Raw genomic sequence first — 25,279 nt, 5'->3', positions numbered from 1 at the left:
AGCTGAGCCCCAGACGTCTAAGCTCATTGCCCAAGGCCCGGGCGCGGGGACATGACTGTCGTGGACACAGATAATCCCTGTTGTTGCTCCAGCTCCTTTCAGGGTTTTCAGGGCGCTGGGAGGTGCTCTGGTTACCGGCCGGCGGGGAGGTCGGGTACCGCAGACGCAGCAGGTGTCCAACGGCAAGGGCCCCGGACGCCTCTGTGGTCTGGAGGTCGGCCGTGTCGTGGGGGAAGCAGAGAGAGAGGGGTCCTTGTCCAGGCCCCCGCAGGAGCCCAGGAGCCTGGCATGCCCGTGACGGCGAGCTCAGCCCCGCAGAGGATCCTCCGGGGCTTGTGTACAAGACGCAGAACTCCAAGTCGGTGGCTGCTGCGGCCAAAGGAAACCACCCCCGCCCTCTGGGTTCTCCTGGGCTGGCAAATAATCAGACAAGCACCAGACAGACAAGTGGAAACGCAAAGCGAAGTTTAACAAGAACGTGCACGCGCTGCCTCCGGGGAGCAGCAGGAGAGTAACTCACGGCCTCTGACTGACTCGGCTCCGGCTGGCGGGGGGGGGGGGGGGGGGGGGGGGGCGGCGGGCGGGGAAGGGGAGCAGAGTGTTTATCTGGAAAGGCACAGCACGCAGACTCGGCTCTGCTTCTCCTTCGAAAAGGAGGAGAATGAGTCTCCCTGGGAGAGGCCCCGGAGAGAGATGTTTACAGGTAAATATGAGAAGCAGCCTCCGCGCCGTCTCCAGAGCCCTCCCGTGACCTTCTACCAAAAAAACCCGTCTCCAAGTGGCAGCATGTGAAAAGGATCGTAAGTTCTTGTTCTCTCCTCGTGCAAGACTGTCTCTTCCATCACGAGCGCGCTCAACGTGAGGTGACAGAGGCTGGCCGGGGTGCACCTGTAACACACCCGACACCCATCACCCAGACCACCGCCCCAAGCCACCGTCCCCAAGCAGACACGCAAGGAATCAAGGCGGTGGCCAACTGGGAACTCAACACGGAGGAGGCGCTCCCGCGGCACCAGCTCCCACCTGCCCTTCCTCGGGCCTCAGTCCACGCGCTGACGCTGCTGGGACACCCGCCAGGGCACGTGGCCTCCCGGGGCTGAACAACGTGGGTCAAGCGCTCTCGGAAATTCAAGAAAACACTTAAAATTCTCAAAAACACGAATCCAAGTCCAGCGTTAGCCTGTGTCAACACCGGTTCATGTCGAAACACACCAGCTCTGCTTCCTTAGCAAAGGAGCTCGTGCACACGGATGTGACCGGTGAGCCAAGAGCAGGAGGGGAGACGTCTGCTTCGTGCACTTTGCTGTGGTGAGAAAGGAAAACCCAGAGACTGAACTTCGAGATCCTTCCAGCCACCTCGGAGAAGTGGATATTTCTCCCCAAGTTGCTTACTTCCGCGAGGCTTCCTGGCTGAGAGTGGACACTTGAAAATGCTCCTGACGTGGATGCCGGCCGAGGAGGGAGACTTAGAATTAAATTAATGCAATCGAGAGGATTTGCACGACGTGACCCGGCCTTACGGACGGACACCGGAGACCAGGGGCCCATGGAGCCTGAGTCTATTCCCCTCGCTGTTTCAGCTTCCCACAGACACAGGAGGGCGTGGAGCACGAGGTCCAGAATGCAACCCGGGCACACGGGATCGAAGGGCGGGCGCCCAGAGACACCGACTGTCAAAGGAAGGGAAGAGGGGCCGGGCGGGGAGCGGCGGCGGGAGGCGATGACTCAGACCTGACGCCAGGAAAGACTAGGAATCCGCGTAGGCCTCTGTCGGTGGCGTCTGTGCCCTCCAGCTAAGAGAGCCCGTGGGTCACTCTTGCCCACAGTCCTGCCTTTTCGCTTGACTCCCCGCATCATGGAGCTGACAGATGGCGGTGCAGGAACAACCACAATATTTCTGCATCGCTGCGCCGCGCGCCGGGGAGGGCTGCAGGGGAATCCAAGAAGCTCCGTTTCTGAAGAGACACATTGGAGTGCGCCGCGCGCCTGGCGCCGGAGTCAGGCTCAGGCGCAGATTTCAGTGGTTTGAATTCAATTCGGTTTTAATGTCGTTTCCAAGCTTATCTTTTAAAGAGTAAGTGTCTCCACATCATTTCTTCCTTACAGCTGAGATAACACATTTCAATTATGCAAGTGATAAATGCACTTGGTAAAACCTGAAAATCATAAAAAAGGACAAAAATGGAAAGCAAACCCCAGCTCACCCCCAAGAGGAAACCCCGGGCCGGCGTCAGGGCGGGCACCCTTGGCACGTGGCTCCGGAACTGCAAGTCACCTTCCCGGACGCAGGGGGATTCAGCAGCAATTAAAAACATGTCAAATAGGAGGTTTATGGAAATATTATTCCCTCCAGCATCAAGCAGTGTAATTAACGTCACAGAGAAGATGGAAGTTTAAATTATTAAACTCGTACCACTTGAAGAAAAACGTTCTTGGCTTTAAGATCAAACGGATCCTCTTTTTGTGTAAACAACGGGGGTGGGGAGCAAAACACACAGACCAGCAAAAACTGCAAAACTCAGAAGCAAAACCCAGCAAAGCGCCGGACGAATATTCCTGAGACCTTGTGACTCAAACTACAGTTTTCAGTCACCCTCAGACGCCCCCCACCAGGTTCAGACATCTCTGGACCGGGCGGCAGGGTCTGACCCCCGCCGGCAGGCGCCGCCTGGCCCCCAGGCCCGTGAGGCAGGACAGGCCTGCTGCTGGCCGTCAGGGCTGCGGCTGCCCGCCCCCGCAGGGCGAGGAAGGCCACTTGGGGGGTCAGGCCCAAGCACAGGGGAGCGCGTCCTTCGGGACCCCGGCCTCCCCTGGGCGCCCCCAGCCTGACCGCCCTCTACGGAAACGCCCCCTCCCAAGGCAGCCGTTGAGCAACACCTAACCAACCTGCTGCATGTTCCTTTTAAATTATGCTTCCTTTTGATCCATGACCTTTTGAATTCAAAATCCGCTTTTTTAAGAAATAGGAAATGGAAGCGCGAGGAGACGAGAGCACCGAGCTAACACGAAATGCCGGCTTCTCCCGTCGGGGAGGTCACGGAGGCCGCTCGCCCAGCAGCGCCGCCCGGCCAGCCAGGGACACGCGGGCCGCGGGGTGGCTCGTGCGTCCACTTCATAAGCGGAAGACGCAGGCCGTGCCGGGGAGGTCGCCTTCCAGGGCCCGCAGTGCTGCCGCGTCACGCCTGCCCCGTCCTGCCCGCCACCCCGCAGGCCGCCACCCCCCGCCTCGGCCTCCTTCTTCCCAAGTGCAGGGCTCCTGGCCGCTGCAGCGTCTCCTCGGCTGACATTCCTGGAATGGCTCCCGGGACATAAAAGCTTCCCGGTCCGCAAGGAAAGCCGGGTTAGGATCGATCCTGGCGCCCAGGACGCCGCATCCAGGCCCCAGCACCAGCCACGGCCCTGTCCCTCCCGCTGCTGGGTGTCCGGCGGCGGAGCCTTCCCAAGGCACACACTGAAGGAATGTGATGTCTTTGCGGGCGATCCGCTGTCTCTCGCCCCCCTTCCACCCCCACGCTGGCTTTTAAGATCATGCGCTCATATTTTTTTATAATTTCACATTAAAAATGAATATTGTGTGCAGCGCGGCTCTGATTTCATGTGTCCTGCTTCTGCGCCAACTCGGTTTGGAAACCGGTGTCCTTTCCGGGTCTGGGAAAGGCTCCCATGCCTCTGATTAGTTTGAAGCTCTCTTTTCTTTTCCTGTTCTTGCCTCCCAGCGTCTGAGCCACCTGGGACGGGCAGGGGGGGTCGGAAGGCGCGTCCTGCCCGGCTCACGCTGGGACTGGCACTGACGTCCTCCCGCCCCCCGGGGCTGGCTGCCCGTCCAGGCCGGCGTTACCCTGTGGGCAGATGCGCGGCGGCGCCCACGGCCCGTGGGGCTCCGGACACCCCTGCCCCCCGCAGAGCAGCAGCAGGTCCTGCACCCGGCGCTTGCCCGCGACGGTGCGGGTGAGGTCCGTCCCGGAATCCTCGCGGCCTCTGCTGGCCACGCGGCGCCCATCCGTGTGACACGGCAGCTGCCGCGTCCACCTCCCACCAAAGCATCAAGCTCTGTCCCCGTTTTCTGCTTCCTGGGCGACGCGGCTATAGCATCTCCGTCTACACCGGCTGGAGCTGGCGGGGCGCCCTGGTGCCAGTCCTGTCTGACCTCTGCCACGGACGGTCCCCCTGCCCCACACATCACGAGCCGCAAGTTGCTGCTCACCATGGGCGAGGCAGGATGTCGCCTTTAGTTTTAATTTGTATTTTCCTAATCATGAGATTTTGAGGCATATTTATTGGCCATTTGCGCTTTCTCTGCTCGAGGTGCTGGATGGTATCTCTTGCTCTTTGTTTGTTTGTGAAGATTTCTAACAGCAGCAACAGCGCCTGCGGGGGGTGAGTCTCAGGCGTGGCACCGGGGCCCACACGTGCACCCGCCGCAGGCCCCAGCGAGGCTTCCGCCTCCCGGGTTACCCCCTCCCCTCCGGTAACCACTTTTTCTTTCATTTTTATATTTACCTAAATACATACTTTTATGTTTTACATTTAACATGCTTGTCTTCCACCTGCTGTTCTGTGGGAGCCCTTCAGATGTCCTGGAGGCGAGTTTGGGGTGTATGGTTTTGAGAACCTGCCCCAGGGTGTGGCTGTTCCCGCTGCTGGAAGATGAGTCTGGCGCTATCTCTGCACTCAGTGCTCCGATGGGCATTTGGGGCATGAGGTCTGGAAGGTCTGGGTCTGGTCTCAGACCAAGCGGGGTCATCAGGGTACTTGTCAATGTCTTTTCAAAAAGCTGCAGCTTTGATTTCCCTGCTCACATCTTTTATACCCTGGACTTTGTTTATGTGGGTGAAGGAGCAGGAGTGTCACCCACTGAATATCCATCCTCCCCACTCTGCAGAGCAGCCGCCTCTGGGGGGCCCTCCCCGCCGGCAGGTGGGGAACAGGGAGGTGGCCTGGCAGGAAGGCCCGGTATCCTTGTACAAAGCTGTCACTCGATTTGTAGCCACTCGACACCCCTGAGGGCTGGGGGTGAAGCTCATCCCGAACCCGTGGGTTTCAGTTGCTGAAATCATCTCCGGAGCTGTGACCCCACACACTGATTAACACGGCCCCATCTTCTTTGTCTTATAGGAATTTGCCATCCCCTCTGAACCCGTGTGTCAAGCTTTGAGAGAAGAGAGAGGATTAATTATATAAGTTCAGTCCTGGGCCTCCCCAGTGGCGCAGTGGGTTGAGCACAGCACTGTGAAGCTTTCTGCAGCCTCTGCAGCGCAGGTTCGATTCCTGGCGGGTCAGGGAGCTACCCACGTGGCACAGCAGACCTCTCCTGTCTCGCCTGCTGCTCCCCTCAGCAGTGCTTTCGGTCTGTCTGCCTGTTCTGTTCCCCACTCTGTCTCTGATGAATCCTCTCACCCTCCTGAGCCTCTGGCCTGTACCCCGGCTATTGCATAAATAAATAAAATAAATAAAATAAAATAAATTTATTAAAAAAAAAGTTCTGCCCACCATACAGGACCATACATATTATGTGAATATATCATAATTTGCATTCTGTCATCAATATTTATGGGTAGAATTGGTTCCTTCATCTTTTCAGTATAATAAATGACACAGTTATAATTATTAATGAGCTCAAATTTGTTTCTATTTTTTCAAACATCTTGATGATGCATTTTGCCCAATTATTCTAGTGAATGTGTTTGATCTTTTAATATGTTAAATATATTAACTTATGGAGTTGGTTGCAAATATTTTACCCGAGCCTTATTTTCCTTTTTATTCTGCTACATATCTTAAATGTATGTATCTATTTACTAGACAATAAAAATCTCAGAATGTTTTTCCTTGTGATCATTTTATTGCTTCTATTCTGAGAATGTTTTTCTTTTTTGAGATAACAGGTAATTATTTATCTCTGTTGTCTTACTTTTTGTGCTACAATATTATCCTTTTTTTCTATTTAGCTACTTAAATCTGTCTGGAACTAGATTTGAGGTATGATCTGTGATGAGAATATTAATTTATATAATAAATGGCACTGAGAAAAAAGTTGGCTGTTCCTTAGTCTGCTAACGTGCGATAGCCTCTTAATATGTCTTCGCTTGTGACCATCAATATCCTTCACCAGAACACGCAGGCTCACGAGCAGTGCTTGGGAGAGCCGGCTGGGGCGAGCGCCACTCCCAGGGCCACACCACGGGCCACGCCAGCCAAGCGTGAAGAGGCGGGGCTTTCAGGATGGTCTGCAGGGAGACCCAGGGAGACTCAGTTCCTGGGTGATGTGTCTGCTCTCCCGCTGCGACACACCGGAAGCTTTGGGCGTCTATCTCAGAAAGGCCAACCCTGGCAGTGGAAGCCACGACCATTTTGACCTAAAACCCATCCTCACCAGGTTTCTGGCCCAGGGTTCTGGCCCAGGGTTCCTGCATTTCCGGCCTTCATGGCTCCTGTCCCTGACCACTGTCCTTAGGGAGGCCCGGAGGGTTTTTCCCCTTTATTTCCCTGGTCTTCTTAGTTGCGGCATATTGAGTACTTGCGCGAGGCTTTGCTGAAATGCACTGCAGGCCGGTGAGCTCCAGGGCGCTGGTGGTGTGCAAGCAGGTCACGGAAGCCAGGGGGTTCTCCTCTTCTTGCTTCCTTGTGAGGTTACTCTGAAGCCAGCCCAGGGCTCCCAGCCTGGACGCTAGGCAGGTCGTCCTGGGAGTTTCTTCTTGTTTTTACAAAAACCCAAGAACAAGACAGCCGTGGCCCATTTGTTCTGACAAACACATTTTTGAGGGTCTCAACAGTTACTTTTCCCAGCTTAATACTTAGGTGCGTCCTAGCTCACCACCCAAAGACTTTCCCATCTCCACCCGCCCCTGTGAGTTAGCGCATTTCCTGCACCTAGCAAGGTTAGGGTCCTCCCAGACACCAGACACACCCTCAGCCTTGCAGAATTTCAAGGCGATTGCGAGTGGACTGGGTAAGAAATCTGGACAGAACAGGAGCCGCCAAGTGTCCAGAACCTATTGCAGCTGCTCAGGCCCGGCGACGGCACAGCACGGTCCTGTCAGCAGAGCCTCCCTCCCTGGCCGCGCTTTGGAAAGAGGAACAGAGCTCTAGGAAGAATCAACACCACCAGAAAATCAAATTGAATCAGGAGAGGGGACCAGGAAAACCCGAACAGTTTCCTCCAAGAAGACAGAAGGAATCAATACCCGCTGCTCCTCTGTGAGCACTGCTGAGGAGGCGGGACGCAGCGCGGGAGGAGAGACGCGGCCGGCGGAGAGCGGGGAGCACCGGGAGGGATCAGCGAGGTCCGTGCGCTTGGGGCAGGAACGACAGACCCGGGAGGCCTCCGGTCACGCCTGGCTTCATGCTAAACCTGCCCGTGACCACAACTGCTTCCGGAGGGCAGCCGCTCCCGGCCCTGGCTCTCACTCAAAGCCACAACCACAAGCCAACGGGCCCCAGCGCCAACTGGTGCTGCAAGCTGTCCTCACCTGTGACACGCCAGGCCCCACGCAGAGCTGCAGGCTGGCGGGGCGGGGGGCGGGCTGTGAAGGGAGGGGGGCTTTATCTCAGTGGACAGGCCCTGTGCCCCGAGCAGCCGCTCCAGTGTCTCTGTCAGAGGCGGATCGGACGTCAGACAGGCCCCTTGTGGCCCATGTTGCCTATTTCCTCACAGCACCCAGAGGCAGCTTCTGGAGGGAGGAGCACCCCGCCCCCCCCAGCCCCTGCCCCGCTGGCAGAGGCCCAAAGAAACAGGATGCCGCACCGCGGAAACCTCTGAGCGGATAAGCCGCCCTGGCTGTGCCCTGCACTCTGCTCGGGGGGGGCTGTCTCAGCCCAGCAGCTCATTGAGGTGTTATCCCCCACCAAGATATTTTTGTACTTAACAGGGTGTTTGGGAAGCCACAAAGCAGCCTAGTGAGATGCCACCGTTCAGACGAAATGTCCCGTGTCCCGAGACTGAGACTGCCGAGCACCCGCTGAGCCTGGCAGGTGTGCCCGGGGGCAGGGCAGGCCAGCACCTGCCTCCCTCTGCGGCTGGTGCTCTATATCTCAGCAACCCATGGTCCAGCATCCCAGCTCATCAGTAGCGGCCATCTGTCCAGGTGGGCATTTCATCCTGGGCTGCTTTATCCTGGCTGGGGCGGCGGGGGTGGAGGTGTGTGTGGAGAGACAGTCAGTCCTGGGGAACCCTCAGGGCAAGTGAAGCAAGACCCCAATTTGGAGTGTTGTTCAGTTCTGGGGCTGGGTGAGGCACAAGTTGACTGTGTGTGTGTGTGTGTATATATATATATTTTTTTAAGAGTTATTTATTTATGCACACAAGAGCTGGGGTACAGGCCAGAGGTGCAGGGGGGTGAGAGGATTCACCAGGGACAGAGCGGGGAACAGAACAGGCGGATCCACTGAAACCCACTGCTGAGGGGAGCAGCGGGGAGACAGGAGAGGTCTGCTGCGCCGTGTGGGTAGCTCCCTGGCCGGGGATGGAACTCGTGCTGCAGAGGCTGTGGTTAGCTTCATAGGTTGTGTCTTAACCCCTTGCACCACCAGGGCGGCCTGACTGTGCACTGAAACCACAGTCTAATAGAATAATTCCGCCTAAGACGAGCATCTTGGGTGATGGGGACAGAGCTCCTTGCGAGTCGTAGGTGCATTTATAGCTATTGTTTGTGGACTATTGGGCCAATTTCCCGCCACTCTATCATCACAAAACCAGCCTTAAAAATCCCAGTGGAGTACAAATGAGCGTTGGTTAGGATTTAGACTTCAGTATCTTAGTTGGAGGAAGTTTAGTTCACAGTTCTCACCGAGTAACCCTGTCTATTTCCTAGTGTTTCCTGTGCACCCTCATGCCCATCCCGCAGGACTCGGCTCAGCTCTGGAATGGGGACACACACCTGCCCCCGCCTCCCAGCGCCCCGAGTGGGGCCTGCGCCTAGGAAGGCCGGGCAGCAGCCGCCGCCAGGGAGGCGGAGCGAGGCGTGAGCGCGGGACAGTGCAGGGAAGAGAAAACACGGGTGTCTCCGGAGGGGGCTCCAGGGGCCTCGTGGCGGGCGCAGCGCTGGGGCTGGAATAAAGACCCGCAGGGTTTTAAAGGGCAAGTCCGGTGGGCAAGGTATGGGGGTCAGCGCAGGGTCCCAGCTGGATGGCCCGGGGGTCAAAGGCCAGGAGGGGCTCAGCCTACCCTGAAGTTCACTCTCCGAGGAGCTTTCTGGCAGCCGCCCAACACTTCTCTCCTCCCGCGTCGGGAGCGGAGCTCGCGCCTCAGCAAGACGGAAGGGGAGAAACCACTGCCGGGCTGTGCCCGCCTGACCCCGGCCAGGCCCGACAGTGAAGCGGGAGGCCCCCGACAGGCAGATAAGGAGATCGGGGCCTCTGCCCTCACGTCTAGACTACGGGGGCGGAGGAACGCCGCTGCCTACACCCGAGACAGAAACCCCCTCTTGTCCCTAGTGGAGCTGTTGGACATAAGCCATCGCCAATAACTGAGGAGGTGTTGCTGTTTCAACAACGAAGCTCCCCAATAAAGCCCAGGAGGACCCCCGAGAAGAACCGCCCCCCACCCCCTCCCCAGTAGGCACAGGAGCCCTGAACCGTGGCCCGGGGGGTCCCACCAGTGTGTCCAGCCTCCAGCTGCTCCCGGGCCTCCGTGCTGGGGGCAGAGGAGGCACCGGCCCCGGGGGCTCAAGGGCCTGGACTCCGTGCTCCCCAACCTGCCTGCTCCTGCCCAAGCTCCCTGAGCCCCAGCCCAACCGCTCCGTCTCCTGCCCAGACGCCCTGGCCCGCCGCTGCCGCCACGCGCACTCTCTGCGCCCCGGGTCAGTGCCCTCCGCCCCGACAGCAGCATTTTGAAAATAAAGTGACCTGGGAGAACTCTGGGAAGTGGGGGGACATCTGGGGGAGCGGAGAGCAGGACGACCTGCGGTAAAGCGTGGTGCCAGCGGGCTGGTTCCGGCGCCTTCTTCCGGGGAGGGCCTGGCTCCCGCCCCTTCCAGAACAGCCAACGCGGCCGCTTCCTTCCTTCCGCCTCGGCCCGCCCTCCTGCCCGCCTTCCTTCTCTGTCCTTCTTGCCCAAGAGCGCGCCGAAGCCCCTGTCGCCACGTGGGTCACTCCTCAGCGAGCCTGACTGACGGTGCCGGCGGGGCGGCCCTTCCCGCCGTGGCCCCAGGGCTGCCCCGTGCAGCGGTCACGCGACCAGCCTTGCCAGCCCCCAGCGCCCCTCGCCCTGTGGCTGTGCACCTGCCGCCCTCAGGCCAGGCTGGGGTCTGCGGAGGCTGGAAAGGACCCCCGAGTGGGACCGGCGGGTGGAGAGACCGGCCTGGAGGTCCCCGCTCGGCTGCTCCAAAGCCTGTCCTTGGCCGACACGGACACAGAACACACATTCTCCTCATGACTGGAGAAAAGTGCAGATCTGGACTGCCAAGAATATAGGAAAAATTCTCAGGACCCCAACAGGAAGAGAAAGGAAGCACTCGGGGGGAAGTGAGCGCTGAAGGTGGGGTCTCCTTGGGGGTCTCCTAGTCCTGGGCTGAGGGCATCACTGAGGGTGGAGTCCCCCCGCCCTCTCTCAAGAGAGGAGCCTCAGGACGAAGCAGAGAGGTGAGGGCACCTCGGCCCTGAGGGACGGGAGACCCAGACGGGGTGGGGGGGCCTGTCGGGCGGGGGGCTTGGCACTCAGAGGGGGTTTTTACAGAACAAAATCGCAGAATTTAATTGAAAGTGGCCCCAGGTTGAAAGCGTCTTCCCACAACTATCGGAAGCAAACAGTCCTGCAGGGGCCTCGGGAATGCGGCAGGCGCCCCACCACAGCCCCCAGGCTCCCTGGACCCCTGCCGGGGGGTCACGGACGCATCATGGTGGGGGGACAAGCCCCGCCAGACAGGAATGCCAGCCCCGACTGCCAGCCTCGAGAGCCGGGGAACAGGCTGCTGTTGTGTGTAAGGGCACGTGGGGAACCGTCTGGCCAGACCCAGGCAGCTGCACAGCCATGCTGGACATGTCTTACAAGAACTTACACAGAAGGACAAATATTTGAGAGCGGACCAGCGTGGATGAGAGCGCTTGCCTGCATGAGCGGCGCTTGGAGGGCTGAAGTGACTCATCCCACACGTCTTCCCTGGGGTCACAGAATCCCCAAGGTCACATTCAGTGGGAAAGAGCTGAGCGAGGAGGTGACGTCCTTGGGGAGACCCCAAACCAATACCCTGATGAGTCGTCAGTGGTGGATTTCATTCATTCAGGCGATTTCTAAAAATAGTCCCTATTACTGCCAGCACACACATATTTTAAAAATACATAGCACGATGACAGAAACGTTTTTTACGAAACTGACCTACTAAAGTTAGTGGTTTTGTGGTGAGCTGTTATTTTTCTCCAAACTACTCAGCCAAAATCCCAAAAGTCTACGCGGCAATTCTCTCTAGACTCTGTATAGATGTATTTGTTTCTGTTGGCCTTTGAAGAAAAGTGTCTGTTGCCTCCAAGATCTAGAGAACTGATTCACACCTGGCTCTTACTAGAATTTCTTACTAGAATTACTCCCTGACAGTTCTCACCTTCCACCCCATGTCACAACAAAGGCAATTGTGTTGACGTGACACTTGTAAATAAGTCCCAGCTCCTTTGCAGAAACACTTCCTCATTATTTCCCCATCAACGGTTCATAATTTTCGAGGTGTGTCCTCTCCACCTCAATTAAGGTTATTTTCTTCCTTGTCTCAGCAAAACAAACAATTCTCACTTATTATCTGTCAGAGCTTTGCTTTCTCTGCAGCTAACATCTGTACCTGTGCCTTTTACTTTCAGTGCTTTTTGTCAAGCCAGCGGCGATTGGCTCATTTTGGTTAAATCCAACCTATTCGCCACAGTAGAGACAAACATCTGTTTCATTATGAGTCAGGAGTGGCTGTGCCAGGCCATTCTCATCGAGAACACGTATTAATAGCCTTCGATTTGTTTTTCCTATAGGCCACAGATGACCATGTTGATTTTTAGAAATGAAGCATGCAGGTAACTTTACTATGGTTTGTTAAGGTCGTAAAGGGTCCCTGGTGGCGCAGGGGTTAAGACACAAACTATGAAGCTGTCCGCAGCCTCTGTAGCACAAGTTTGATCCCCGGTCAGGGAGCTACCCACATGGCACTGCAGACCTCTCCTGCCTCGCCCGCTGCTCCCCTCAGCAGTGGGTTTCAGTCAGTCTGCCTGTTCTGTTCCCCACTCTGTCTCTGGTGACTCCTCTCATGCCCCCCTCCCACACCCCTGGCTTCTGTACCCCTGCTCTTGTATGCATAATAAATAAATCTTTAAAAAAAAAAAAAAGATCATTTATTAAAAAAAATAAAAAAGGCCGTAAAGGGGACAAGGTGTGTTCTTTATTAGGTTGAATCTGAGACGCAGCTGACTTAGGACCTAACACTAATCTGTGCGGGACACTTACAAAGCGCCGAGACAGGTACTGCAACTAAACCAGGACACGCCTGGTCACGACTCGCAGGCACAACTCGCCTGGGCGCACCAGGGACGGGGCTTCTGAAAGGGCCATCCCCATGGACGCCTCGACTTCCTCCCAAGCGCTGGTTGCCACCGCAGCACCCCCTTGGTCTCAGCTAAGGTGCCAGGAGAGGATTTCCAGGAAACAAACGCGTCACGTTTCTGTGTGAATTGAACCTAAGCCGCGACCAGAATCCCTGTCCTCAGAGGCCTGACAGCAGCGGCTGCGAGCAGGCCACGCGGGCCATGACGCGAGTGCCTGGCGAGGGCTGACCGTGAGGCGCCCCCTGGAAGGCCCAGGTGGTGTGAAATAATGGATGACAAAGTGGTGTTACTCCAATCTAGCAAACAGGAACAGCATTTACATCTACTTCCCTCCACTCTGCACCTGCCTGTTCCCTGTGAAATGCAGCATTTCAGAAAAAAACAAGCCGGAGGTGCTTGGGGGAGGCCTATTAATAACAGCGCTGGCTCGTTCCAGGCCCCGGAGCTCACCATCAGCATCCCGAGCCCCATCAATTCCAGAGCTCGGTCTTCAGAGCCCCAGCGCCTCGAACTCCCCGGGTGTGTGCGATGTGAAATGGAAGTCGTCAGGCATAGCCTCATCTGAAATGAAGCCATTTTAATCACAATATATCACCTCAAACTAATTCTCCGCGAAGACAAGAACTGAAACATTCAGGATTATCAACTATCCACCTGTCAAACAGTCGCTGCCTCTCGACCGGGAGAAAGATGAGGAGCTCAACACGGGCTCAGTATAAACGAGCCGGGGCCGCGGCCTGGGAATGAACATCCCTCACGATGTCACGCGCGAGTTATTGCAAATCCAGGACCCCCACCTCCACAATCACAGTTAGGCCAAGCACAGGACGCCCTGGTTTCTGCTTCCGGATTGATGAATTGGGATTTGCCAAACAGCTGGATCACACGAGGCCGCATTATTGGCAACCCCTGACGGCACATCTACCCGCACCTGCAGCGCTGTGGTCAGGAGCAGGCCACGGAGCGCTGTGAGGCCTGGGAAGCCCCTCATCTGCCTCCTGAGCCCCGGCCTCCCTCGCTGGCCATTAAATTTCCAGGGGAAGGACGAGCAACACCCCCGTCCGCTGCGCGTCCTCCTGCTCACACTCACCCAGGGGTGCTCAGCCTGGGAATGGGGCACGAGGGGCACCCACGCCCGGCCCCCTCCGACCCCAGCAGCGGACACACCAGGAGGCCGGGCCTGGCCCAGCAGTCGGGGCGTCTCTGCAGACCCGATCTACGCGGACCCGGTCTACACTGCCCGGCCCAGGCGTGTCCCCGTGAGGACAGCAGGTCGTGCCCGTCGAGGTCCGAGGCTGGCGCTGCACCGACATCTCACGGCAGAAGGGCGCTCGGAGCGGGCGCCCCAGGGTGCGGCCCAGCGGGGGTCCCCCGGGCACTGACCGCGGCCCCGCCTCCGAGGAGGGGCTGCACCCCTGGACCAGGTGTGGGAGGAAAAGGCGGAGAACCTGCGGCGCCGAGCCCCGTGCCCCGGTCTCCCCAGCCGGCGTGGGCACAGGTGGACCCCGAGCAGCCAGCGCCCCTGCGGCGGGCTCCAGTCGGAGGGCGCAGCAGGGCGCGCAGACGGTCGGGGGGGCCCCACCACCCCGCATGCCCGCCGGGGGGTGGTGCCTCTGCAGGGCAAGGTGGGCAGCCCCGCCTGGGAGCTCCCGCTCCAGCGCCGCCCTCACCACGGCCCCCCACGTGCCCCGGGCCAGGCGGGCGCGCCCGGCTCTCGCGTGGCGCGCTGGGCAAAGCCCGCGCCCGGAGCCCCGACTCTGCAGGGCGGCGAGGGCCCGCCCGAGGCGCCCCGGGCTCTGCTGAGGCCGCCGGGGATGTGCCCGCGCCCAGGCCAGGCCAGGCCCACCCGCGGGGGCTCCCTGTGTCCGGTGTCCGGTCCCAGGCCGGGAGCAGGTGGGGTGGGATCCGCCGGGAAAAGCCGGTCCAGGCCCGCGTGTCCGCTGCCTCCGGGCAGGGAAGCCAGAGCCGGCAGCGGCCTCCGGGCTGTCCCGCCGGGACCGTCTCCACGCCTCCCGGACCTCGGCCCGCGCCCCCGCGCCGGCGCTCCCGCCCCTGTCCGGGGTCTCGGGGCTCCCTCCCAGTGGTCCTCGGAGCCCACTCCCGAGGCCTCGGCCGCCTCACCCGCAGAGGCCTGCAGGCGCTGGACAGCCTCGCCCTGGCCCCCGGGGTGGGGATCAGCCGGCTCTCTGGAGAGGAAAAGATGGTGTGGCCAGCGGTGTGGGCAGACTGGATTTGCTCTTTTTTAGAGTCCAGTCCCGGAGCGGCTCCCAGCTCTGCGCCGTCACATGCACAGTCACTCTCCAGAGGACTGGCTTAGCTGGACCCCAGGACCCACAGCTGACGCGGGGCCACTTCCTCATCCGGCCAGCGCTGCAAGGCCAGCGCTGCCCGGTCTGTCCCCTTCACTGCGTGGCAGGCTCCTCTCAGCATCCGTCCTGTTTGCAGGATGTTCCCACCTCTCTGTGCTCTCTTTTAAATGACAACCAGCGTCTGCCTTCCTTCTGCACACCTCTCTGCAATGCCCCAGCTCCCGGCTTTGAAACTCTGTAGGTAGGGGCCGCCCTGGGGGCGCAGGCGGCTGAGCGCCGTGCTGTGAAGCTGTCCGCAGCCTCTGCAGCGCGGGTTCGATGCCGGAAGGCTGGCAAGAATCCCACCTGGCGCAGCAGACCTCTCCTGCCTCCCCGCTGCTCCCCTCAGCAGTGGATTTCGTCAGTCTGCCTGTTCTGCTCCCCGCTCTGGCTCTGGGGAGTCCTCTCACCCTCCAGCGCATCCAGCCTGTACTCCGGTTCTTGTATAAATAAATATTTAAAAAAAATAAAAAATAAACTCCGTCAGATAATGTTGGGCTTACAGAAGGTCACAAATCCAGGAGAGAATTACTCCCCCTCTCCCTGCCTCCCCGAACACCGGGGTCCTGTACCCCGGGAGCATGAAAGCCAAGTCCAGAATGAACGCGGCTCCAGTACCGTTACCTAAAAACGTGTCTGGCTGTCGCGCCCACGGCCTTCCTGCCCGGGGTCATCACGTCCTCGGTCCCCAAGGGCCCTGTCCTGGGCCCACACACACTTGCAGAGACCTGGCCAGTGGTGTGTGGACGGTCCCCGGCGTTTCCATGGATCAGACCGAGGTCTCGCTCTGGCCGCGTCTCCCCGCGGCAGGCGGGGGGCTGATCCATCCTGTAAACGGTGATACTCACTCTGCTGCTCAGTTAAGGTGCAGCCACGCTTCTCACTGCAAAGTGATTTCCTTTTCCTTTGTAATTAATAAATACCCCAAGGGAAATCTGGGCTCGGCAGACATGCAAATCCCTTATTTATTTCTCTGGAAACTCTTCCCGCTAGTTTTGGTACTGGGTGGTGGATCTGCTGCCCGCAGCGATCACTGGGGTGTTCTGATGGGGTTTTCTGTGTTGCCTCCTGCCCTTCCAACACGCCTTCATCTTTGGGGGTGCTCTCGTACTCCTGGGCACAAAAGACGCTCCATGCTGGTCCCGAAATTTCCCTGCCTCAGCCCTAGAATCTTCCACTTCTCCCACGGACCCTGGTTCCTTCTATAGGAAAAAGGCATCTCAACTACAAGACTTGCTCTTTGTCCCTGATTTTGCTGTTCTCAGAATGTGATAGAATTGAAAGGACAGTTCCGGTGGCTTCTTTCACTCAGCATCGCTGTTTGAGACTCACTTGGGCACCGGGGTCAGCAGGGCCTCTCTCTGCACCGAGGGGCTCCCCCACCCCTCTCCCGGCCATGTGCATGTGAAGGCAGAGCTCATCCACTCCCTCCGACGAGCTTGGAGATGGTTTCCAGCATTTATGACTCTAGATAACGCCACCGTGAATACCCGGGTGCAGGTGGGTGTGTGGACATGCATGTGCTTCTCTTGGGTACATACCCAGTCATGGGGCCCCTGGGTCTTATGACAAGGCAGTGTTCATTTTCTGAGTAACTGTTGCACTGTGTCCCCAGTGGCTGGGCCGCCCGCGCTCCACCAGCATCCAAAGGGCAGGGAGACAGACCCACGGAGCATAACCAAAAAGTCTGCATGTGAGCCGTGTCCCCCACTTTCAGGGGCCCCTCATTTCTGGGGTCCATATTGTCCATGCCTTTCTCCTGGAGGTCATCCCGGGCATCAGCCTCTGGGGCTGGCATGCAGCATCCCCAATCTCGGTCTCTGAGCCTCTCGGCTCAAATCAGAGTCTGAGGGAATAGGTCAGCCTCGGCCTGGGGTCCTGAGCTGTGTCCAGCCCTGGATCAGCCCATGGCACTCCGTGGTGGGCCCACATGCAGTCCTAATCTAACGGTGTGTCCAGTCAAAGGCATAGTCCTACCCCCATCAGAGGAGAGGCCATGGCAGGGAGCACCGTGGACTGTGGTGCTCGGGTGCTGGGAGCGGTGCTGACCCCTCCAGCGGGGAGATGTCCTCACTGCCAAAATACTAACAAGGATATAAAACAGGGTGCGCCACTAAAAATAATCAAATTAAATTAAATATAAATGAAACACTGGAAGGACTAAATAATGAGTAATAAAGCCATTGGTCAATACATCTATCTACTCAATGAAGCATTTGCTTACAGAACTCAAGTGACATGGAGAAATGATCATGTCATATGAAGCAGAAAAAGTAGTCCAAGATTGCATAAGTGTAACTCCCAAGTAATTTGTGTAACTAGGAAATAAAATGAGAAGTAACATTAACAAAAAAAAAAAAAAAAAAGCTCATTAGCCATTGGGAAAACTCAAATAAATGACAAAATGATGCTGCCGCTGAGTAAGGAGTCCTGAAGACTATTTTGTGGGTTGGGTTTGGAGGACGTGGGATCCTCAGACACTGCTGCTAGGAACGTCCTGTTCCAAGCCCCTCTGGAGAGCAGGTTGGAAAGGTCTTCAAGAGCAGAGCACACGCCTTCGGGATGACCCAGCCATCCCTCACCTGGGTGTCTGGGCAGGGAACAGCAGGTGGTCGCTCAGAGGCCCGCACAGGGCCCGCCCAGCAGCCCGAGGCGTCACCAACACTGGCCACGTGAAACCAGCCACACGCCACGGCACAGTGAACACACCCTGGGCCGGGGAAAACAGGGAGAAACCCCTGACAGTGATCCTGGGCAGGAGCTGCCGGGAAGAGCAGACATACTTCAATGACCTGTTCCAATAAAATGTCAGAAAATGGAAAGTGAAACATAGTGCCGGAAAAGAGGTCGTGGGCCTTGGGGTGGGGGGGAACGGCCAGGAGAGAGCGAGGTCACAGAGTGGGATCTTTCCCAAGGGTGCGTGAGTCCCTCGTCCTGGCCGCGGCATCCCACAGGCTCATCCACGCAGATGCCCAAACTCCTCCTCTGTGCATTCAAATGAGCATTTCACCCCCGCTGTGAAATACGGCTTTCCAGGATTTTTAAGATATGTTTCAAGAGCAAAAGAGGAAATTATCATCTTTGGGGGACGGGTAAGGCACAAACTATTGACTTAGTTAATATAAGTATGAGAACAGCAGTTGAGTCCCTGAAAAGATGCACCTCACAACTGTCAGGCATCCCTTCTCAAAGGGCGTGCTGGAGGCCATGGTTTTTATACTAAAGTGTGAATGACTCCCACTTGCTAAGAATGGCATGAAGCATATTTTACTGGAAAGTGGCCTTTGGGATCCAGCCCACAATGCCTTGTCCAGGGCGTTACTTCGCTGAGGCTCCTCCTCCCTCTTTCCCCTCCACCTCAGGAAGCCATCAAGGAGTTCGCCCTTATCGGAGCTCGCACATGTAAGACTTTTTACTTTTTATTTATTTTGTTTTAAGATTTATTTATTATTTATACAAGCACTGGGCACAGTCAGAAGTGCGGGAGGGCGAGAGAATCCACCAGAGCCAGAGCGGGGAGCAGAGCAGGCAGAAGGACCGAAGGACACTGCTGAGGGGAGCAGCGGGCGGCAGGAGAGGTCTGCGCGCCATGTGGGACCCTTGCCAGAGGCCAGGGATTGCACTGGCGCTGCAGAGGCTGCGGGCAGCTTCACAGCCCAGCGCTCAACCGCTGCGCCACCAGGGGAGGCCCAAGACTTTTTAAACCAGGACTCAGAGCATCTTCGATTCTCTACTTTATGAGAAATGAAGTGACAGCACGACCTGGTTCCGCATGTCTGCATCCTGGCAGACACAACCTGCAATTATGTAGCAATGCCTCCATGTCCGAGGAGCTCTTGCCGTTGCAGTCCAGATTTTCATTTAAAAAAGGAAGACGCAGACACTGAAGGAGCACAGGTACGACATCCGATGGGGGAGGCAGGCAGAACATCTCCGCCGAGGACTCCGGAGAGGGCTGGCGAGCCCAGGTACTCTCCCAGGTCTGCTGGCTAAATGCAGATTTTTAGATCCTCAATTAAAAATAGCATCACAGTGGGGGGGTCTATAAAACTGGTCAGTCTTGTTTCTTCGTTAGGTACAACATGGGAGAAAATTAAAACGTCGGCTTGGAGGAAAGTGTTCAACTTACCAAAAAAAAAATATCCAACGAGTTAAACCAGAAAAACAATGGCTGCTCACTCCCTGCCCCCATGCCTGGAAATTTAACTTTTGCGTGAAGCTTATATTCATTTTATGTCTTTTACTGAGAAAATGAGGACAACTGAAATTTTGAAAATCAATGAAATATAAAATGAAAATAACATGGATTTTCACTAATATCCTGGAAGTCATTAAGGAAATTTATGCTTTATGTTTTACATTAAACTTTCTAAAATTCCTCAGGATGATTTAGACTCTGGGTAGCAAAAAGAATTTACATTTTTTGATATCTGTGGGTTTCCCTGGTACTTATTTCAGAAATCACCCCCACGCGAGTGAACCCCCTCTTAGCTCCAGAGCCGGCGGGCCAGGCGGCCTGGGACTGGCCGGCTGTAAACAGAAGCGGGGTGTCCTGGGGGGGCTCGCTGGCCTGCACGATGCCCAAGCACCCAGCACCAACACAGCCCCGGTGCCTGTGCCCCCCGGAGGAGATAAACGGGGAACGGCTCAGGGTCACAGGCTGTGCCACAGCCCAGCACCGGTGAGGACGAGAGTCCAGCTCTCTTTGAACTCGCTGCATTTTCTTGGATCTCACTTTACAAAATGAATTTGAATAAAATGGACCTGCTGCGAGGTCCAGTTTGAACTAATACGTGGGGGGGGGGGAGAGGGGGGCGGTGTCTCTGCCGGAGGAGCCAGGTCCCCACTAAAGGCGACCGACCTCATGGCCAGGACCATCAGAGCTGCAGGAGCAGCTGCGGCAGAGACCAGAGCCGGGGTCCTAGGGGGTCAAGCCGAGAGAGAAGTGGGGGCACTGTCCCTGAGGTGTGACAGAGAGTCCCCCCAGCCACAGGCCAGCCCTGGGGGGCTGTGCTCCCGACCCTGCCCTGCATGGTCAGGAAGGAGGAGGCCCGGACAGCGACGGACAGGAGGCCGCCCATCCTGGGGCTGGGGCCAGGCTGGAGCGCGGAGGATCACCTGTCCTGCGCCAGAGAGTCAGAAAAGCGAGTGGAGGGTGAGCCCAGCAAGGTGCCGAGTTAGCTCAGGAACCGGAGGCCACAGCAGGCTGGGCCCCCAAAAGCACCGATTCTGAAGCTGTAGGTAGAATGGGCTGAAGGGAAATAGAGATGGGGCCCCAGTAGTGGCCAAGAGCCCCTGGAGACAAAGCAGCTACCAGGCAGGCGGCAGCTGTGTCTGCAAAACTCCAAGCAGAGGGTCGCTGCACCGAGGGGGCTGCGAGCAGGGGCTGGGCGCCTGTGGCTGCGCAGCCGGAGAGCGGGGGGGAGCCAGGTTTCTGCTCAGAAATGCTGTTCAGACCTCTGGCTGCCCCCGAGTCACACACATACTGGGACGTGGCGGCCTGGATGTGGCCAGGAGGGCAGAACGCAGCCAGCGTGGCCCTCCCGGGCAGGAGCCACCAAGGCCGTGTCCACTCAGAGTGCCCGGCGTGAGGCTCACCTGGGCTCGAGATGGCAGCAGCCCAGCGTGACCCTGCCCAGACCCAGGGCCAGCGCTGCCCAGGCCCCAGACACTGGAGTCAGAAGAGAAGGAGCTTGGAGCGGCTCCTTCCCAGGCCGTTGGTGTCCGCGATGAATGAAAAGGCAGCTCGGCGCAGCAGCTTGGACACGCAAGCATCGGGGAACATTCAGAAATAAAATGGAGGAGCAGGAAGGGCACCGCGAGAGGGCGGGGTCGTGGGGACCACCTGACGGAGGAGGACAGATGTGGGCAGACCTGGACAGCCCCACAGGATGACAGGAAGCACCTGGACGTGAGCCGCTGCCCCCAGCAGGTAACACCGGGACAGCAGAGCTGAGCAACACAGAACTCCAAACAGCGGCTGGAAAGACCGCGGAGCCCATCTGGCCGGACACGTGAGTGCCAGCTGCCGGGCGCCGTGGTGGCGAAGCCCAGGGGACGGAGGCCCTCGGGGGCTCAGAAGAGCGGCTCCCACCGGGGCGGGTCCTCCGCTCAGCAGGGCAAACAGCGGCTGGAAAGACCGCGGAGCCCTCCTGGCCGGACACGTGAGTGCCAGCTGCCGGGCGCCGTGGTGGCGAAGCCCAGGGGACGGAGGCCCTCGGGGGCTCAGAAGAGCGGCTCCCACCGGGGCGGGTCCTCCGCTCAGCAGGGCAGGGGGCTGCGCGTGGAGGCCCGACCCTCACTCCAAACCCGCCGGCCCCGAAGTCTGTAGCCAGAAGAAACATCCCATGGGGATAAAAGCAAAGGGAGATCACAGGACGCCCAGCGACTGGCTCCCCCACCCGCGCTCCGGAGCCAAAATGGTGTCCGCCGATGGAAAATGCGGACACGGTCAGAGCACCCGCCCGCCTGTGCCGCCTGGGCCGGGCACAGTGGACTCCGACGCCGAGGCCCGAGCAGGAGGCACCGCCCTCGCCAAAAAGGACTTAGAATTCTTGGCTTATAAAAGTGGCACCAAAAAATCAAAACACAAAATGTGGTAGCCAGCTTATTGGTAAATAAAATATTTTAAAGAGAAAAGTTGATTTTCCTCTACATGGGGCTGGCATGGGAAACCTGGCAAGGGAACAGACGTGGCACCACCGGGGACACTCACCCACGAGGCTGCCACTCTCCGGACCGGCCTCCGCGTTCCCAGCACAGTGAAGAAACGGGGAGGGCCGGTGAGATGGGCTCGGAACCGGGAAAGAAACTTGAGGGAAAAATTAAAGACAACACATCAGGAAAATTCTGGAATACACGGGAGGTGAAAAGTCCATTCTGTACCAGCCAGAGGCCTGGCCACCAGCGCCTCTGCTCTCAGGAGCTCCCACAGACAGTGAAAAATAAATATTTTTCTGTCAATGACAAAACCACGACTCCCCCGTCTGTCAGGGTGCTGTGGGGTCCGATGAAGCCTCGTTCGATGGCATAGAAACTGACAAAAGCAAAATTTGAATGTTCACTAAATGTTTAAATGTTGAGTGATCTGATCCCAAAATATAGCCCTGGGCACCCCAGAGGGAAACCCACGCGGATGACAGGGCTGTGGAGAACGCGGCGGACACGGAGGGGAAATCTGCTACGTGCCCGTCCCGTCAGCCCTCGCAGGCGTCGCCCGCAAGCCTGTCGCACGCACAGCGCCCCGTGGGCACATTTAAACGAAACAGGTGGAAAGTAATTCACAGCGACTTTCCAGAAAGCCTCGCCCCAGAGTGGGCGAGAGTCTGCGCTACGGACACGGCCCTGGCGCGCTGCCAGGGTCCACAGGTGGGTCCCGCTGCCAGCAGGCCCCCCGGGTCTCCCCTGGCTGCAGACCGGGCGCTGGGTGAACCGGGCCAGACGGGTGTGGGCGCGACTGCAGCACCCACAGGGCCTGTTTCAAGTTCCCACTCTGATCACGGTCCGTTCTGGAGCTGAATTCCCAGGAGCAGCGGGTCCTGGCCACCCGGGTGACAGTGGGCGGCCGCCCTGGTGACCCTCAGCCCCGCGACATCCGAGGCTGCAGCTAGAGGTGAGTCACCCTGAGCGGCCAGCGAGAGGAAGACAGAGAGGGCCGCCAAGAGGCGCCTGCGCAGGAGGAGACCGTGACCATCTGCTGCCTCCAGTCCTGGCCACAGCAATCAGGACACAAGTGAAGCGAGGGGGGACACTGAGACACCCCCAGAGCCTCAGGTCCCCCGCGGGGTCTCCCGCCAACAGCACCGCAATAGAAACACACATTTCAGCTCTCCAGGGAAGCCGGCGGGCACGGCTGAGTTTTCTGTCTTACCCAAGTGTCTTCTTTTGTTGTTTTAAAAGATTTATTAGAACTGGGGTACAGGCCAGAGGTGCGGGGGGTGAGAGGTTTCACCCACGTGTCTTGTAAGCAGATCTCCTGGGGTCTGCCCAGCCTTTCCCAAGGTTGGCCCCGACCCTGGTCCCTGTGCCCGCGCCCCGACACTCTGACACCACGTCTCCTGCCAAGTCCATCTCCACACCGTTCTCTCTCTCCGAGCAGCCTGGAGACCCCGGCTCCCGGGGCGGAACCCAGCCCGGGCGGGTGCTTCTCTGAGAAAGGGAACTGGAGTCTCTGTTCTTCCCGCAGGTGCCTGGTGACAGCCCCACGGCAGACCCAGGGGCGGCCCCGGGCACGAAAGCCACGCCCTGGAGTGTGGGTCAGTGTCTCCACCTGCCCCGTCCTCCGAGGGGGCCGGAGCGGCCTCGGAGTCACCAGCTGCCTGCAGCCGCCAGGGCATGGCCGGACCCCGTGAGACAGGCAGGGCCCCCCGCTGCCTGCACGGCTGCCGAGCTCAGGATCTCCCCAGAAAGTTGCTCTGGCGTCAGCAACACCCACCGACTCTGGGGAGAAGCCCCCCGACCGCCAGAGCCCGAGGCGCTTGATAACCCAGTGACGGAGCAGCCTGCGCCCCCGGGGGGGCACGACACCCCGGTGTGTGTGACGCCTCATCGGTTTTAATTTAAAACCTTATAACACCAGCTACTGCATATTAAAAAGACATCTCTCGCGGCCATTCAGTAAAGCCCCCCTGAAGAGGGGCTACTCCACTGACAGGTGAGGGGACAGAGTCGGACAGGACCCCCGGCTCCCACGGTCACCCCGGGGCCAGACACCACCGGTGTGGGCGGGAATACAGGCACCCCGAGCGGAGCCTCATCTTCAGTAACTCCCAGACCCCGCGTCCCTTATGCACCACGCGAGCCCCGTGTCATTAGGAACCCCAAGCCCCACAAGCAGCCCCCCACAAGTCCCCGTTCTGGGCGGTCCCCCGCGGGGCAGCAGGCCCCCCCCTGCATCTGCGGCTCCGCACAAACAGGCCAGGACCAGCCGCAGAGGCGCCCCCGACCCAGAGAATCGGCCGCGCAAAGTGGTGTTTTTAATAACAGAATCTCCTGAAACGCTTCCAGGTCCACATCCGTCCACGCGCGCTGGGGGCGCCCCGCAGCCGGGAGCGGCATTTCCAGCCAACACGGACACCCCGAGGGAGCCCAGACGGGCGCCGGGCGCGTGGCCACCGCCAGGCTTGGGGCGCCCCCAGCGCAGGAGCCCGGCCCCCGCGGCCTCAAGGCGGGCGGGGGGCTCCTCAGCCCCTCTGGCCTGGGGCGCAGGAATCCCCGGGAATAACCAGGCACAGCTGGGCCCGAAGTTAATGAAGCACGTGGGGGCGACACCCACCGCGCCCCGCTCCGAGCCCGGCATCTGCTGCACCTGGCGCGCCCGGTCACCGCTGGGGCTGGGGGTGGGGGGTGGGGGTGGGGGCCCGCCGGTGACCTTCGACCTCTGCCCTCTGGCGACCCGGCCAGCAGGGCCAACAGCGGCCGCGCGTCCAGCCCGCGGGGCCCTTCCAGGGTCTCCCGGCGGCCGGCCCGGCCTGGGGGGTCAGCACCCCGGTTCCCACGGCCGCGACCTGCCAGCCCGGGATCCAGGGGCCCCGGGAGCCCCGCGGGCGCGGGCTGGGGAGGCGGGATCCCCGCGCGCAGCCGCCCCGCAGACCCGCGGCCCGCGCCTACCTTGTGGCCCTTCCCCGGGGGGCAGCGGACGTTGTTGGAGGCTCCCGCCGTCTGGTTCATGTCCGGGGCGGTCGGGGCGCGGGCTCTGCCTCCGAACTTCGCGGGCGCGGGGCGCGGGGCGCGGCTGGGGCGGCGGGCGGCGGGCGGGCTTCCTCCCCGCGTGGCCGAGCCGCGCCGCAGGGTCCGGGGCGGCAGCTTCTGGGGGCTCCGGCCCGGGGACCCGAAGCCCGCGGCCCGCGGCGAGGAGGCGGCGCAGCTCGGGACCCGCGGGAGCCCGGCCGGCGCCGCGGCTCCCAGGGCGCGCTGCCCAGCGCAGCCTCCGGGCAGCGGTCCAGCCGGGCGGGCGGGCGGATCCGGAGGGGCCGCGGGGCCGCAGCCGCGGCGGGCGGGGGGCGGGAGCCCGGCTTCCCGGGCCCAGGGCGCGCGAGAGCTCCGGACCGCGCCAACGCCCCCACGCCCCGGGTTCGCGCCCCGCTCCTGCGCGTCCCTCCGCGCGCTCCGAGCCGCAGTCGGGGAGGCCCGCCCCGCCCACCGCGCGGGGGTCCAGGAGAGGCCACTCCGGGGCCGCCGCGCTCCCCGCAGCCCCGCGCGCTCCGCGCCGAATCCGCCGGGGCTGTGGGGCGGGCGGTGGCACCGAGGCGCTGCGGCGCGCGGCTCCGGCGAAGCGAGGAGGGAGCGGGGGCCCGGCCAGCCCCGCAGAGCGCCCCCCAGCCCCGCCCGCAAGGTGCCGGCGGCCCGGGGGTCCCGCACTGGACGCCCTGGTACTTGGGGAGGGCGGTGCGCCCCGCTCTCTGCAGTGGAAATATTTG

At 59.5% G+C, this 25,279-nt stretch overlaps 1 protein-coding gene across 1 annotated transcript in view; it reads right to left on the bottom strand.

Moving 5' to 3' along the window:
- The window catches only part of DPP6 (dipeptidyl peptidase like 6), a gene marked incomplete at both ends in the record, with an annotated part of 400,205 nt that extends 375,675 nt beyond the window's left edge, over nucleotides 1-24,530 (bottom strand). The window contains one exon of the mRNA XM_084230872.1: nucleotides 24,471-24,530. Coding sequence (XP_084086998.1) covers nucleotides 24,471-24,530 — 60 coding nt within the window. The remainder of the gene's footprint in view (nucleotides 1-24,470) is intronic.
- Between the last annotated feature and the right edge of the window lie 749 nt (nucleotides 24,531-25,279).

Source organism: Talpa europaea (assembly GCF_964194135.1).
Source record: "Talpa europaea genome assembly, chromosome: 3".
In the NCBI taxonomy this organism is placed as follows: domain Eukaryota; kingdom Metazoa; phylum Chordata; class Mammalia; order Eulipotyphla; family Talpidae; genus Talpa; species Talpa europaea.
The sequence above is the reverse complement of the archived record's forward strand: the minus strand, read 5'-3'. Positions and strand labels throughout refer to the sequence as shown.